Here is a 17,224-nt window from a genome sequence, read left to right as displayed (position 1 = left end):
GATGTATGTCATTCTTAACCCAGGATTAACTGTGCCAAACAATCAGCAGACAGGTTGGATGATTCGGAATACACATCCAATGCCTAAGCCAAAACCTACTAACATCTGGGGTCAATAAGGATGTGGCCTGTTTACATCACAGGATGTTTGTCCTGTGATTATTGCACCTTCCCAACCTTGCTCCCTTGCACACTGTTCCTGGGCCTAATCAACCACTCACTTCCAACCTGTACAAAATGTATGTGTACATAAATACAGGATGCAGACTGTATGTGTGTGTACTTTTGTATACCACGGGCTCAGTGTAGAAGAACATATAGAGGTCAAAGACATCTGAAGGCAGCCCTGTATCATAGCTGTCAACTTTTCCCTTTTCTTGCGAGGAATCCTATTCGGAATAAGGGAATTTCCCTTTAAAAAAGGGAAACGTTGATAGCTATGCCCTGTATAGGGAAGTTTTTAATGTCTGGTGTTTGATTGTGTTCTTACATCTGTTTAGAGCCGCCCAGAGTGGCTGGGGCAACCCAGTCAGTTCAATGGGGTACAAATAATAAAATTATTATGTGGAGCAAGACCAGCAAATGCGATTTGTTCTTCTTTGCCACATCTGTTGTCTTATTCGTGCTAGTTTTGTGATAAAATTATTTTTCTGAGGGGGGAGCAGAAAGGCGATTACTTCTGGATTTTGTTGGTTCTTTTCATTTTAAAGTCAATGCCTTGTTTTGTAGATACTGTGCTTGATGAATCCCCTAATCAGTTGAGAGATTCAGCAGATCACCTGGAACTGGTGGATACAGCATTTTTCTTTGATACTAGTTGCCCTCCACTTCTGAGACCAGAGAGGAAAGTTGATGTCATTCTGCACTTTAATTACACTGGAGGATCACAAGCTAAGGTTAGATGGGTATATTAATTTTTACTATTATTAAATCTTTTTGAAAGATAATCCAAATGTATGTATTGAAAACAATATCCGGAAATTTATAACTATTATTATTATTATTATTATTATTATTTATTTATTAAAGTTCTAAACAATCCAGTTAATATCATAGTTCAAAACCAAAGGAGGTCTGCCACAACATTAGGATTAAAATGGTCTTTTAATTCATTATCCAAAAGATCTCAACTTTCCAGAGTTGGAGTCAGCTATTTCTGTAGACAAGAAAAGTGCAATTTATTTCAGAAAAAAAATCATATGCTCCTAGCCTAAATTTGGTTGCAAAAATTTAAAAGTTTACTGTTCACATTTTTCATGATTCTTATTGATGCTGTTGGTTTGATTTTTTTTAATTAAAAAGGTATAAAAGTATAGGAGAGGCAAATTGGTATTGAATTTAAGGGCTTTAAAGTTAATAAACATGCCTTTAGGTTAAATTGTGTTTTTCTTAAGTCGGTTTAAGATTTAGAAAAAAGTTATTTTTTTAAAAAATCAATGTTGCTGAATTTCAAAGTCAATTTCAAAGTTTCCCTTCGGCTCTAGTGGTTCCCTCTCATGACAAATTAAATGCCTGTTTTGACAGCATGGACAGTTTTCTGTATCTAGTTTTGCATCCCATCATGATCACATTATGATTTCAAATGAAATTACTGCTTGTCAAGAACTCCATGGCTGGTTTCTTCTTTGGCCCCTGCTAAAAATGCTTCATTTTGCAACCATAGCCTTTGGAGCGGGCCTCTACATACTTCACAGAGCAAGGAATCCCATTTCCCAACACTTTGCTGAATGATGAAGAAAAGAAAAATCTAAAGGAGTGCTACGTGTTTGAAGATGCACAAAACCCAGATGCCCCCACAGTGATTTATTTCCCACTAGTGAATGACACCTTCCAAAGATATCTTGCACCCGGTGAGTTAATGGCAGCCAATATATAACAGAAATAACATTTATTTCAAGTAATTCATCCAAAACAGATTTTACACAATCCCACATTTTCTTTGAGAAAGTCCTACTGGTTTTAATGAAGTTGAAATGTATTTTGGTTTGTGACCTTACAGCTCAATCTTAGTCATATTCAAAAGCAAGTCTGATAGAGTCCAATGAATTCCTAGCTAGCATGCTTTATCTTACAATCTGATACTTCATTTAAATTGTTGCACAATGATTAGGGTGGATTTTTCTCAATTAAGATCTTAGACCATATTTTTATAGTGAGGTGAGGTTAGGTAGGCTTGGAATATTTATTTTTGTAGGGCAATTCCATGAGTACTGGAATCATAATCTGGGACTGGGAAGGAATTTTATACACCAGAAGTGTAAATTTTGGACATTTGTTTTCCAATCAGAACTAATAATAATAATAAATATGTTAGTTACTTTCTCTTGCTCAAGATAACTCAAAGCAATTTACAACCCAAAAAAGTTTTCCACATCCCCACATTTTATTAAAATTATATGAAAATTGCTATATTATTGCTGTATTCCACCTTTCTGCCTTAGCTGTATTTCATCAATAAAATCAATGACACAATTAAACATAACAAACTATTTGAACATTTCCTGATCATACAGAAGAACTATTTTCCTGTTTGGAATTGTTCTATGGCAGGGGTCAGCAACCTTTTTCAGCTGTGGGCCGGTCCACCGTCTCTCAAACCATGTGGTGGGCCGGATTATATTTTTTTTTTGGGGGGGGGAAATGAACGAATTCCGATGCCCCCACAAATAACCCAGAGGTGCATTTTAAATAAAAGCACACATTCTACTCATGTAAAAACATGCTGATTCCCGGACTGTCCGCGGGCCAGATTGAGAAGGCAATTGGGTTGGATCTGGTCCCCAGGCCTTAGTTTGCCTACCCCTGTTCTATGGAATCTAAAGTGCAAATTGCTTATGCTCCTGACTCAGGATTGCACAGTAATCTCCTGAATGCTTCCTTTTGAAACGTTCATTATCTTACTTATTTGACACTTTTGTAATTTTCCCTTCCTCTTGAAGCTCAGAATGGCTTTCTAGCCCCATAGACTAATTGAGGTAGATTACGTTGTAAACTGAGAGTTGGATTTGGCCTAAATCCACCCACATAGCTTCACATCTAAAAATCTGAGCCTGAGTGCCCCACATCCAAGCCAACAGTCTAGTCTTTGAAGCACACTCCCTTTGGGTCAGAAAGGACCCCCCCCCCCCAAATGAAATTTAGATAGAGACAGGGTTACTGCCCTTCCTGGCATGCCTTCTGATTCCACTGGCTAAGCTTTGGAGATGAGCTAGCTAAGGACTTGACTCCCTTTTCTTCTTTTCTTCTGTAGGTGTGGAACGTAGCACTGCTGAAATGTCACTGGGCAATGTTGATATCTCTAGTGCCTTTTCTCCATATTCCACAAGACAGGTTTCGCTGCAAGACGAGGATTTCAACAAGCTACTGAATCTAACTAACTACAATGTCCAGAATAATGCAAGCACAATCCTTCATGTTTTGCACAAAGTAGTAGACCAGAAAAAACAGGCCTGGTCATCTCAGGTTGCCTCATGAATACACCTTTCTTGTAGGGATGGGGGGAGAAATTCAGTTCAGTTACCATTGAAAGGTGCCAGTTTGCACTTTCCAAAAGTTTATGCAAACCAAAACACAGCAAGGCTTCAAAATTTGCACTTCTCTGAATTTTGCAATGCAGTTCTGCAGTCAAGTAATGTGTACAAAAATTAATATGCTAGGATAAATTATGCATTAGGTGCATATAATAGTGAAGCAATATGTACAAAAGTGTATTACATATGGGGAAATTGCTTTGCAAAAAGTGTACGTTAGGCAAAAATGTACAAAATTGTGTGTCAGTAGAAATCTGCACTCAAATGCTGTTGAATTAACATGAGTGCTTTAAAAAAAATGCAAACTGATGTGAAAGGTGGATAAATGAACTTAAGACTGAAACAATGAGAAACTGAAATTGAGAGATTTGCCCATCCCAACTTCCTTGCCAGCTTAGAAAGAAGAAAACTTGTAAGTGGGGAAGAGATCTAATAGCTGATCAAAATGGTAGTTGGTTGTAAAGGAACTCAAATAATTCAAAACTGACTTTCTTAGTTTTTTTCAACATGGGAGACCTCACCTAGCCAAGACAAGGACAGATAGCTCTTTCTCAATGTTTACTATCATTGCAATGGTTCTAGTATGTAATTGGCAGGGTGGGAGGTGGAGTTCCATCTGTGCACTTGAGCCCACAAAAGTTTGGATCATGGCATACAGACCATTGCAATTCCTTCCATATTTTCAGATCCCTTATTATTCAAATGTTTTCCTGTAGGCATAAATATTGATTCTTTACTATTCTTTTTAAACCAGCCAAGGTAGTTTTCTCACAGTATTTTCTCTAACTAATTTGAAAAGGGTGGTTAATCTTTCATCTAGATACTGTTAAGACTAAAGTGTTATTTTTAATAACTGTGAAATACAGCCCATAACACACTTATATAAATGCCAGATTGAAATAATGGTTGAACAATTGAGTTACACCCTAGAGGGTTGTTTATCTCGCAGGCTGCAACCTATATGCTCTTATCTGGGAGTAAGTCCCATTGAATTCAGTGGAGCTTCTTGCTGACTCTGAGGAAACATGCCGGGTTGCACTGTCAGATCTGTCCTCCTACCTAATGCTAATTCATTGTTGCAGGCACAAAGTTACAGCTACCGTATTTAATCGTGTGTGTGTGTGTGTGCGCGCGTGTGTGTGCGTGTTAATAGGTTACATTTATCTCTTACTCACATGTCTTTTGTTTTAAGAACTGGTTTCCTGTATGATGGTAGATGTATATAGTCAGCTGAAAAGTTTATGGTTAGGTAACTGCTTTCATGTGAAAATCAAAAAATCAAAAGCATGAACAAACAACAATAAAATTTTGCCACCTAGTCACTTCATTATTTTTTCTGTTCATGAGTTTTGCTTTTCCTGCTTGGATGCATGGCCTGGTTTGAACTCTTTAATTATGAAGGGTGTAGCAAAAAGTGCCTGGCTTTTTTACAGCTTTGGAGCCACACACACATAATTAATACATTGTGTACGTTTTCATTTATAATCTGTCTGTCACCTCAAGAGGCACTCAACTTCACTAAAAAAATGCTTAAGTATTTATTTTATGAGATCAGCTATTCACTGCAAGGTCCCAGTGTGGGTTACAGCAAAAAATATACCCAACTACAAAATATTTACAACCATGAAACGAGAAAAGTGTAAAAAACCCCCCCCACAACAATTTAAAAAACAGTTCCTTACATAAAACAATGTAAAACAATTCCACATATAAAACAATATAAAACAATATAAAACAATTCCACATATAAAAACATATTACAACCATTTAAAAAGTCTATATACAAAAAGAGTTTAAAATAGTTAAAATACAGAGGCTGACTCAGATTGCTACTATAAAAGTTTGTTGGAAGAGGGATGACTTTAAGAAGCACCAAAAGGCTTATAGTCGTGGCTCCTAATATTAAACAGGGGAGAATTCCAAACAGCAGGTGCCACCACACCAAAGTCCCAGTTCCTATATACTGCAGAATACAGTGGTACCTCGGAAGTCGAATGGAATCTGTTCTGGAAGTCTGTTCGTCTTCTAAAATGTTCAGAAACCAAGGCGCGGTTTCCGATTGGCTGCAGGAAACTTCTGCAGTTAATCAGAAGCTGTGTAAGCCACATCGATCGTTTGGATTTCAAAGAACGTTTGCAAACCGAATGTTCGGTGTTTGGGAGCCGAAACGTTAGACCTGCAAGGCATTTGGGACCTAAGGTATGACTGTATTAGGCCAATGGACCATCTAGTCCAGCATCCTGTTCTCAGTGACCAACCAGATGCCTGTGAGAAATCTGCAAGCAGGACATGGGCACAATGGTACTGTGTCATTCTGTGGTTCCCAGCAATGAGTAAGGCTTTCTGTGGTTTCCAAGGGTATGAAACACATGTATGGTAGTATTTCCACTGCAAATGTACCTCATCCCACAAACTGAAATATCTATTTTGTGGCTAATGGCTCCTCCATATAGCCTGTTTATTGAGCATTCATCCTGATTTATTGCACAAAGCTTTCATAGGGGTTAGACTACGCCTCACCTTTATTGGGTATTTGCTCTGATTTGTTTGCAGTGTAGCCTTATTGGAATTCACCGATTGGGTCAGCGTTGCTCCGGGACAGGAGGAAGGAAGTCAAACGACACTTGAGGTTGATTCAAAGAAAGAGTTTATTCTGCTCTCCGGATAGCAGAAGGCACTTGCGTGATCAAGTCCACAGCAAGTCCAAAGAAATGACGTTTCATGCAGTATATATATCCTCCAGGCACCCTCTCCCTCCTTCCAACCACGTCAGCTTGTATACATAGGTTGACATCACATATGTTCCTGCACTCTTAACCATAAAAGGGATTTCCTTCCTGCACTCCTGACCATAAAAGGATATTCCTGTTCCTACTCCTATCTTGGAGCAAGAGGTTACTACTTCTGATAACATGCTCTGGCGTTAGTCCCAGACCTGGGTCTCTGCGTCATTTGTGGTCAGGACATAAGATATGTCTGTGTAAAGTCAAGGCCAGTCTTGCCATCAAACTGATAAGGGAGAGAGCTGTGTTCTTGTTTTGCATTTGCTCAACAGCTAAAGTTTATGCATTTTAGCTAAGGAGAAATGGGGATTTTGGTGCAGTTTAAAAACTGCCTGCAGAGTCAGTTTTGGGTTTTGGAAACCCATTCCTTCATTCCCTACTCTTCTTTTGGACAGCCTTTTGGCTCGTCCCAAGGTACTGGCCGGTATTCTCGTGTCAGTGCTGTAATCTGGGGCCGAATCATTCGTAACATCATTTTATGCATCATATTTTGCAGGCATTGCGTTAAGCAGGGTATACAGGAGCAGAAAAGAAGCAAGATTAGTCCATTAACATCATTACAAGTCCTCTAAGTCACCCAAGGTTTGGAAGCCACTCAGTCAACCAAGACATGCCCCATCCCTTCCTGGTTGGGACAGGAGCATGGGCTACTTTCTCTCTTTCTGTTGCCAGGTGCCGAATAGCTACACCATGGTCAGGGATGTTAAAGCCACAGGCTCCTTCTGTCAAATTTAACGCAGCCCAAAATCCAGCGGAAGCCAAAATCGGGGCCGTAACTGAGGACTCATTCCAAGGCACAGGGAGGAGGGGTACTCCTCCCAAAGGAGGAGTAGGTCACAAAAAGCATCTGTAGGTCACAGAGTGCGAGAGGTTTCGGGTGCAGACCGTGCAATTGGTTCGGTTTTGCAGAATAGGGCTTCCATTTCTGTGTGTTGCGGGCACCCCATTCTCTCATTAGCCTTAAGTGGTTACCTTAAGTGGTGTGGGCGCGGTGATGGCCAGAAATTAGAAGACTACCATTCTGGCTAAAACCATGTCCCCCCACAGCCCTACCTGCATCATTTGGGCACAGGGATATATCTATTTCCTAATACCTTCTTTTTCTAACACCTGGGGTACCTCCCACAAAGCTACATACAAAGCGATCTATTCAAAGGGAAAGAAAAGAAAATGTCCTCTTTTAGTCCACGCTGGATTCTTCTTTTGCCGTGCGTAAGTGGCACCAGCAGGGCGGTCGTCTGATGGTGGGGGTGCCGAGCCGATGCGGTGAGGAGAAGCATAAGGCGGCGTCTGTAGGGCATCGGGAGATGGTGAGTCGAAGGGGTTGGTGTAGATCAATCGTAGCAGTCCAATCTGATACTGCCTGGGGTTTGCTTCATCCTTCAAATCAGGCCTGCTGGAATATATGCAGTCAGGTGTTGGAGGCCCATTCTCTCCCATAGGTGGTGGCGTAACCGGGTTAAGAACCTCAGTAACTCGAAGCTGCAACTGCGGGTGCATGAGCAGTGCTTGGCAAAGGGAGATAGAAAAATAAGTTCCTTTCATGTCCAACAATGCTGGCCCAGGGTGAGGAGTGACGCACGTGGTTTCCTGTGCAAAGGTGAACTTTTGTAATCAGAGTGGCAGCAGTCACTGCTGTTCGCATGCAGGGAGGCAAACCTTGTTTCGTAGTGGTTAATTTTTCAGACAAATAGGCTATGGGTTGGTCATCATCAGGGTCTAACAATTACCTTGATAGAATTACCTTGATAAAAAACATATTTCGCCATGTGCAAATGGCTTTGGATACCTACTAGGTCCACAAATCACCATATAGCATATATTCAATACACACAAGAAAACGACAATTTGAGCCCAACAAAGGACTGCTGGACATCCAAAGGGCCCCATTACCCCATTAATGCCTTCTGTTTCTTCAGCCAATTCCTATCCCTGTACTCTGCTGCCCTCAGGACCAAAGGCGCTACGCCCACTTTATCACTATATGATCTTATATACTGAAACACCCTTTTGTACTGTCCTTTTGTCCACTTCACCTCCTTTTCTTAGGTCCTTTCTAAATTCTTCAGTCCCAACATCATTATTTTTTCCCCCTTCTCATCCTCTCTCTCTCTCTCTCTCTCTCTCTCTCTCTCTCTCTCTCTCTCTCTTGACACTGACACAAAGATGAAGTACGTTAACAAGATAACACAGGTGATGATCTGGCATCTGAAATCATTCACACAAACAGAAAGCTTAAAAACACATAAAAAAACATGTACCAGATGCTGGCTCTCCTCCAGGGCTAAAGGTGATTGTGGCATATACACACAAATTGCTAGCAGAGATTAAATCACAAAAGAATGAGATCCTCTCGGAAGGTAGCATATTACCGTGATTATTCTACCTTTGCCTCTTAAAATATGCTTCTGTTTTAAATTCTTTCTGCAGAATATTCACTGTGAAAGGGGGTTCTGTTGGGCTGCATTTGGAAGTTGATTGACCTTTTAAATAAACTGTTTCCCCCTATTATTATTTATCTGCCAATAATTTAATCTTGATATACATATTCACGTACTTAACTGACTTGGGACAGTGGTTCAGTTAAAATTATGGTACAACAGTAAGTTAAGTGCTTCCTGCTGTATGGCTGAATTTTCTTATAAGAAAACATCTGATGACAGTCAGAAAGGGTATTCCTATTAAACAGGAGGAATAAGCAACTCATGCTGACTAAATATAAACTCATTTCTGCATCTGTATATCACACACAGAAGGAGACAGAGTGCAATTCAACTCTTTAACACCAAGTCCCCCCCCCCCCATATCTATTCAGCTCAATCCTATATAGAGCAGATGGGGGGTATCGGGAAGGGGGGCTGAGAGAGCAGGTACCAAGACACCGTTTAGGGGAAAGGTTCCTGCTTGTTCCTTTTCATAATGTGAAACTAAATATCTGATCTAGAGCACTAGGAACATTTTAGGGAACACCACATAGAAGGCTACAACAGCATACACGCAGCCCTGAGAAGAAGTACCTGATAACTTCCATATTTGAAACCACAAAGAAAGACACAAACCACAAACGAACGAATACAGGCAGCGGGGCCTCTTGCTTGGTGTTATTTGCTTTATGAATTAAGGTCCCAGTTTCTCAATACACACACTTGCTATTCACCCCAACACTCTTCCTACATGGATTCATACACACAAAATTCTTATCAAGAGTGTGCCTGAATTTGCGTCAGTGTAACCATATTTGGTAATAATAAAATTCTGCACATTTATGTAATTCAGACATACAAATTATAATGCACTTTTGCATTCAGTTGGGCCAGTGTTCACAACATTCTGTTTTACTTAGCATTTTGGTTTGAAAACCCAAGTTCCACTTTCTCTGCACTTCCTGCAAGATTGTATATTATTAAACAATAAAAGGCACAATTTTCCAAGAGAACATATGTCTTGGAGTTGCATATAATCCCCACCAGGCGTCAGAAACTGGCAGATATTACTCGGAAATTTCAAAATTAATGCCCAGATAATTCATATCTTCTCCCCCTGGGTGGTCGCAAATATAAACTTGAAAGTCTTTTGATACATTCATATAAAAGTTCATTTACACCTTACATACTTCAGATAGAAACGGTTCTGGAAAAGTGCAGTTACAATCAGAACACAAAATTCTTCCTCTTCCAATTATTCACCATGGTTCAGTAGCATACCAATGATTAGTTCATTGTACATACTTTCTCCATTTACTTTAATACATCAATTTGCATGAAAACATTAAAAATCACTTTTCCTTCAAAGGAACCATACATAAGGTAACTTTGTTCAATATTGCCTTTCACCCAAGGGAAACCTAGGAGGAATCACCTACTGGGTAACTGTATCAATAAGCATTGGGGTATTTTGTCTATCAACATCTTGATTCTGCTGTTACTAATGCATTTGACACCTTTTGATTCTACCCTACCCTGAGTATATGTGTGTCTCAGAACAGGAAAATTTCAAAGCATTGGACACTTTCCACAGCCTAATGTGAACAGGGAAATAAAAGTTATTTTGCCTAAGACCTCTCCTGGCATGTACACTTAGAAATCAAAAAGGCCCATCTCAATTTTCAATTAATAGATATCCAAGGAGTATCTTTCATGGGAGGGACATACTAAAAAAAAAGCACGAACAACATTCCATGCCCCTATTCTTGCTGTTAGAATCAGCAGGTTGCTCCCCTTGCTGTTTACTTTATGTAAAAGATTATACTTTACTTTAAAGATTACTTGCTGTTAATTTATGGATGGTTAGCTGTCCAGCCGGCCAAAAAGAGGGCTGTTCTATAATATATTATATTTTTAATTCTTAATTCAGAATTCTTTAAAAGCTGGTTTTACTCATGAAAACCTCAACCAAGAATCTGATTGCATTTTAACAGCACATGCAAGACTTTGACACCAGTGTGTCGCTGGTCACACACACCCTTTATGCAATTCAGCTTTTACTATATTTAGTAAACTCTCTCTCAATAATAGCATTTAAATATATTAATTTCATTAATACTACTCAACATAAACACTCAACCGTCTTTACAACCCATTATCCAACTTTTCTCCTGTTCCAACATTCTCACTTCTCTCCTCTCTCTACCTCCCACCTTCTTTTCTACTTCCCTCTACCTTCTCCAGCTCTTACTACTTCAACACCTTCCCCATAACATTTGGGACACAATTGTTCATCCCTTCTAAATAAAAATTTTATGCATTTCAAAAATATCAGTGTTTAACACTCACACACACTGCGGAGGGGGCGGATTTACTGCCTTGTCTCCCCATAACTAACTCGGGACATTCCAACCAGGGAGTTGGTGCTTAAGGTGCTTCTTAAGGCGGTGTGCGCGCCGATGGTCAGAAGAGGAATACTCTCCTCATCTGTATGAACGTGGGATTTAAAATCCCATCCCTTTTGACAACACTACTTTTTTCCATACATTTGTACATTTTTACTTTTGATCAACATTTAACAAGTGGTTTCTAAATCACCCAGGGTACCTTATGCAACAGAGTCAATAAGAAACAAACTTATTAACAAAAACATTAAGATACCAGGTAGCTCAAAGCACAGTGAATTGATGACACTCAAATTCTGAAACCAGTACATGATTACATGATTGTATTAGTAATTGAAACCTTCCCACCTTTAACATGAAAATATAAAATTTGACCTCATGAGCAACTCATGTCACTTTTAATGTTAAAGACCAAATAATCCCTTTTTTTATATAAATACTTGTACTCTGCAAGATTCTAGGTGTTTTAAGGTCTGTTTCCCAACCCCCTGAGATGCAGCACAGTAGATGTGGCAGAATTGGGAACCCCTTCATGCAGGGTTCTATTCCTGGTGCCTCTTGCGTGTTGGCAGAGCACATATCTCTTTTTCCCGGACTCCACGTGTTGGCAATACAATACAAGCCAACTGGACGCACCTATGCTGGTCACTGCCAGAATACAGAAAGGAGCTTACAAGGGTTTTCAACTGTAGCTTGACATTTCCAATTGTCCCCAAAATAAAACACTGCAAGGGGGGTCAATTTACTGCTTGCTCCCCCCATGATTTTGGGACACTCCGACCACCTAATGTAATTATTCACTCAGCCACCTTTCTCCGCGTCCTGTCAGTGGCCTAGACGGACATGCGTCGCTAGGAAATGCACCTCAAGGACCACACTTCGCTTTGCCAGTGGCTCTGAGCTCCAACGTCTCATCCACTCAAAACATTCACTGGAGTGTCCCCATACACAAATAAATACACATACATACACACCCCCATACACATACAAACCCCATTCACCTCCCCAATCCCCTTTACCCATAAACTTCCCAACGCCGGTGGCACTTTTACTGCTCTTCTACCGGCAAACCAGTGGCACACTACTGCTCTCTACTGGTTGAACCCAGAGGCACCCTACTGCTCCTACTGGGCGGGGCTGATCAGGCCCCTGACTCCCAAAAAACAAGCTGTGGAGCCTACCTTTCCCTTCCCTTGGGCACCCTTTTCCCGTGCAGCTGCTGTCTTTCCTTCGTCTGTGCTGCGTCTCCACTCAGGTACGGGGTGGGGGGCTCCCCCTAGAAATGGTAGGGTGCACGCTTGGAGCCACCGACACCGACCAAGCTGTTCGCTAAGCAGTGACGCCTCGGTCTTTCGTCCTTGTCCTCAGAGAACGCGGAATCCCAGACGAGCCCCCAAGAAATGTAGCCTTATTGGAATTCACCGATTGGGTCAGCTGTGTCATTCTGTGTCGAATTATGATTCGGCATAAACACCAGCATGTGAGGACATTCTGCAAACCACAGACTTACCAGCTGCAAAAAACCAAAAAAAACAAAGGAGAGTCATACAAATTTCACACAGAAGCACATTATTGTTTATTTCAACTCACCTGAGGAAACAGCTCAGAGGCCACGAAAGAAGGAAGGATAACAACAGGAGGATTTAAAGAAGGAACTATTGGAAACTCAAGGCAGTAGAAATATAAGATGATTGGAACCCCACTGAACTTGAAGCATGGGAAGCCCCAACAAAAATTTATAATTTGGCATAATATTTGGACTATATGATATGTATTTGTATAATTTGGAATACTTAATGTGATTTGATTGGATTGTTAAAATGGAAAATTTAATAAAAAATATTATTATTTTTTTTTTAAAAAAGAGATTGGCCCTTGTCCTTACACACACAACTGCCCACTCCCTCTCTCTCTCACAACACTCACTTACTTTTAGGATATTAAATTGCAGACTCTCCAAGTGTCCCTGTTTTCCAGCGGCAGTCCTGGATTTACAGAAGCTGTCCCTGTTTCTGATTTGAGGATACTCAACTCCTCAATGGGAGCCATCTACACATTGCTAAGGATATTTGAAGGCAGAAAGAAGAAAGATAGCCAGGTCTGCTCTCTCAAGTCTTTCACCCTTTTGTTAAGCAAACAAGATGGCCAGTTTCCAGTCCTTTTCACACTAGCATGGGCAAGGTGAGAAATAGGCAGCAACTCTGGGGGAAAGACAGGAATTGCTCATTTATCCTGGAATGTCCCTAGTTCCCCCACCAGTGCTGCCGCTGCTGAGATCAGGGGAAGGGATGAGCCGGTAGCACCCTGTTGTCTTTCCATGGAGGCTGCTGCCAGCTTCTTCCCTTGGGCAGCTCATAGCAGCTGCTGGAGAGTGGGCGAGGAGGAGGAGAAGCTGCCATCACCAAGGCCCAGCCCCACATGACGCACTGGCTCTGAGGGGTGGGGAGAGGGCAGGGCCACTCTGGGCAGGAAGAAAGGGGGAGTGGGGTTGAGTGCAAGGAGTCTTTTTAAAAAAAAACCACAACAACTTTGTGTGTCTGCATCTGATCTTAAAAAGGTAAAGGGACCCCTGACCATCAGGTCCAGTCATGGCCGACTCTGGGGTTGTGGTGCTCATCTCGCTTTATTTGGGTGAGGGAGCCGGCGTACAGCTTCTGGGTCATGTGGCCAGCATGACTAAGCCACTTCTGGCGAACCAGAGCAGTGCACGGAAACGCTGTTTACCTTCCCGTTGCAGTGGTACCTATTTATCTACTGCTAGGTTGGCTTGGACCGAGCAATGGGAACTCACCCCATCGTGTGGATTCGAACCGCCAACCTTCTGATCAGCAAGTCCTAGGCTCAGTGGTTTAACCCACAGCGCCGCCCGTGTCCCTAATCTTGTGTGTCTGCATCTAATCTTACCACTTTCCAAAAAATTATTATTGGTGTATGTTATGCTTTTGGTAAATATACAAGAGAAGAGAAGAGAAGAGAAGAGAAGAGAAGAGAAGAGAAGAGAAGAGAAGAGAAAGGGTTTTTTTCAGGACATGGAGGGTGTATGCACTGAGTCCTGTTGGTGTAATGGTGGTCGCACTCACCCTTCTGATACGAAATGCTCTGCAGGGGTGGGGTGACAACCAAAAAATGGGGGGTGGGGGTGGGTTGAGTGAAGTCAGATTTTTTTTGGGGGGGGGGGAGAGTAAGAAATGTCCCTAGTTTTATCTGAGGAATGTTGGAGGGCATGAAAGCCTTTCTACTCACCTTGAAGTTGAGGCTTAGAATAACATACCCTCCAACATTTCTACAATGAAAATAGGGACGTCCCATTCCATAATGATAATTGTACTATTTATACCCCACACATCTTGTTGGGTTGCCCCAACATTTTGGGCAGCTTCCAGCGTAACAAAACACTAAACATTTAAACAAATATCCCTAGACAGGATTGCCTTCAGACAGCTCTGGGTCTGGATACTCCATACCCTCCAATATTTCTCCAGTGACAACAGGGACATCCGAGGGAAAAGCGGGACATTCTGGGATCAAATCAGAAACCAGGATGGCTTCTCTGAATCAGGGATTTCCATGGAAAATAGGGACACTTGGAGGGTCTGGAATAAGGGGTAGACCCTTAGGCCATATCCTCTTTTTCCACAGACAGGGCTGGGTTGCCCAACTAGCTGCAGGCTTGGCTTGATGTCAGTTGATTTCCATACCTATAAGAGTTTTCCCTCTGCAGGTATTTCCTTGTTTATCTGGTTTAAATTTGACAAAGGGCCCCTAGCTTAATCCAACTAAACATGTCTGGATCATTTGTCAGATACCAGGGTGCAAACAGTTTTATTATGGCATAAGTTATTTTGCACTGGATTCCACTTCACCAGATCATTATTTATAATTCATGAAAGCTTATTCAATAATGTGTTTCTTAGCCTTAAAAATGCAACTGGACTATTGTTTTGTTTCTGCTGTAAGCCATGGCTAGCTGGTTTTTCGCAATAGTTAGTTAGCACCTGCTTCCCCAGTGCAGAATCTTTGCTCATATTTAATAATATTATTCTACGACAGTAATTCAGCCTGAAATAGAAACTCTTCATTACCAGTCAGCCACATGGAATCACTGCTATGCTTTGAACAAGCGGGATAAAACAGGAGCAACTGGCTCTCCACACAAGATAGTTATCACTGTAATATTAAGAGCAGTTGCAGGTCTGGCTTTATCAAAATCAGTAGCCAATGTTACACTCCAGGCAAGGAAAATATGAATAGATTTTATTTTTGAAGGGAACTCCCTTCAGCTGATACCTGTTGAGGATCCTAGGTGAGATACCAACATAGTACTGGTTGCTCCCAGTACCAGTCACCACACAAAATCTGATAAAGTTTCAGATAGTTTACTGTTGCAGAAGATAAGACTCAATAATACAGTTCTGGACACAGCTTATATATACAGCTTGTAGGCTTTTTCAGATACATATATATATTGATACATACAAGTACAATGAATATCTGTTGCTCTAAATAAGTTCAGCAATTCAAGACATAACACTGGACAATTAATACTGATTGGCTAACGGACTAAGAGACAGATAGACTAACTACAGATTGACACGCTGAGCTGGCATGCATTAATCACAAGATATAGTTGGTGCACTGGGCCTTTACTGTAGTAACTGGCTTTATTAACATTGCATCTGTGTTTAGCTCATCCATGACCCCAGTTACACTCATGAAGGAAATTAACCCCTTCTCATGCTCAATTAACTCCAACAATGTTTCCCCAATTTTGGAAGAATTTTTTGTTTGGGCCTTTCTGAATTAGGGCAAAATCAACCAAGGTGGGTTAAAAACCTGTTCTGCAGATCTTTGCTATAGCTTTTCAGCCCAGACTTTCATAATGGGACAAAATAAAAATTTAAATAAAACAAATCTGGAAATAAACATTTAAGTAACCTGCTTTTGTTCACTCTAAAAAAAGAATTGCCTATCTTCACAGTTCAGAACTTGTTGGTGAAATGGAAAGCAAGAGTATGGGGATTAGACAATTGGTTTCCTCCATATTTAATCTGACCCCCATCGTTGGACCCTGCTGCATCCTAGGTTATTCTTTTACAGTGGTTCCTCGGGTTAAGAACTTAATTCTTTCCGGAGGTCCATTCTTAACCTGAAACTGTTCTTAACCTGAAGCACCACTTTAGCTAATGGGGCCTCCTGCTGTCACCGATCCGCTGCTGTGTGATTTCTGTTCTCATCCTGAAGCAAAGTTCTTAACCTGAGGTAATATTTTTGGGTTAGCGGAGTCTTTAACCTGAAGTGTATGTAACCTGAAGCGTATGTAACCCGAGGTACCACTGTATTATGCTCATTAGCATTCTTTGCAGAAAGCTAGGACACAGGTTGAACCACTACCATGCATGAATTCTGCTAAAAATGTGCAAATCTCCCCATACTCAGCACTGCAAGACTGCTACATTTACAATGCACCCAAGTGAAGTATACAGCACTCTAAATTTATTAATCACCCCCACGCCGTTTTGTGCAATACTATCTAATCACAATTTGGCAACTTCACCTAGTGTCAGGAATCAGCCAGCTTCCAGTTGCTGCCAACTGAAGGAAGCAGCCAGGAACAGAGAAGGTTAACTGCCATGCAGGATGAGCATGGGTTAGTGCCAACTCCCCCGCCCCTTGGAATGCTGGCTGATAAGGGAATTGTGGAGAGCAAGCCAGAACTCAGTCAAAGCTCGCAGGAAGTACAAACAGGCGGGAAGAGCTAAGAGACATCCTCTCTGAGAATGGAGAAGAGGAGGGAGCTGACCCACTCAGTCTGTGGTCTCGACGAATGGGAGGGCTGCAAGATAGGAAGCAAAACAAAAGATGTATGGAGCGAAAGTTCAGTTGCTTCTGGTCTCACTGGAAGCAGTCTTCAGAAGGGTCATCTTGATTGATGATGGTGGAGACTGTGTAAAGCCGTCCAGAGCTATCTGTTTGTTTTGACAATAAATCGTCCTTTTTAATTAACTACGCTCACTGTGTTATCAAGCTGGGAACTGGAGTCCTAACACCTAGTAATCATGGGATTTGGGGAGAGAGTTTATACTG

General features: G+C 41.2%; 1 protein-coding gene across 1 annotated transcript in view; it reads left to right on the top strand.

Annotated features, from left to right (window-relative positions):
• LOC308472141 (cytosolic phospholipase A2 epsilon-like) overlaps positions 1-4,856 on the top strand; it is a 39,208-nt gene extending 34,352 nt beyond the window's left edge. The window contains exons 18-20 of the mRNA XM_080996691.1: positions 729-895; positions 1,663-1,849; positions 3,250-4,856. Of these exons, the coding sequence (XP_080852817.1) occupies positions 729-895; positions 1,663-1,849; positions 3,250-3,473 (578 nt within the window). The 3' untranslated portion in view covers positions 3,474-4,856. The remainder of the gene's footprint in view (positions 1-728; positions 896-1,662; positions 1,850-3,249) is intronic.
• Positions 4,857-17,224: the final 12,368 nt, after the last annotated feature.

Source organism: Podarcis pityusensis (assembly GCF_964106645.2).
Source record: "Podarcis pityusensis genome assembly, chromosome: 1".
Taxonomy (NCBI): Eukaryota; Metazoa; Chordata; class Lepidosauria; order Squamata; family Lacertidae; genus Podarcis; species Podarcis pityusensis.
Note: the sequence above shows the minus strand (reverse complement) of the source record. Positions and strands in the feature narration are given on the sequence as shown.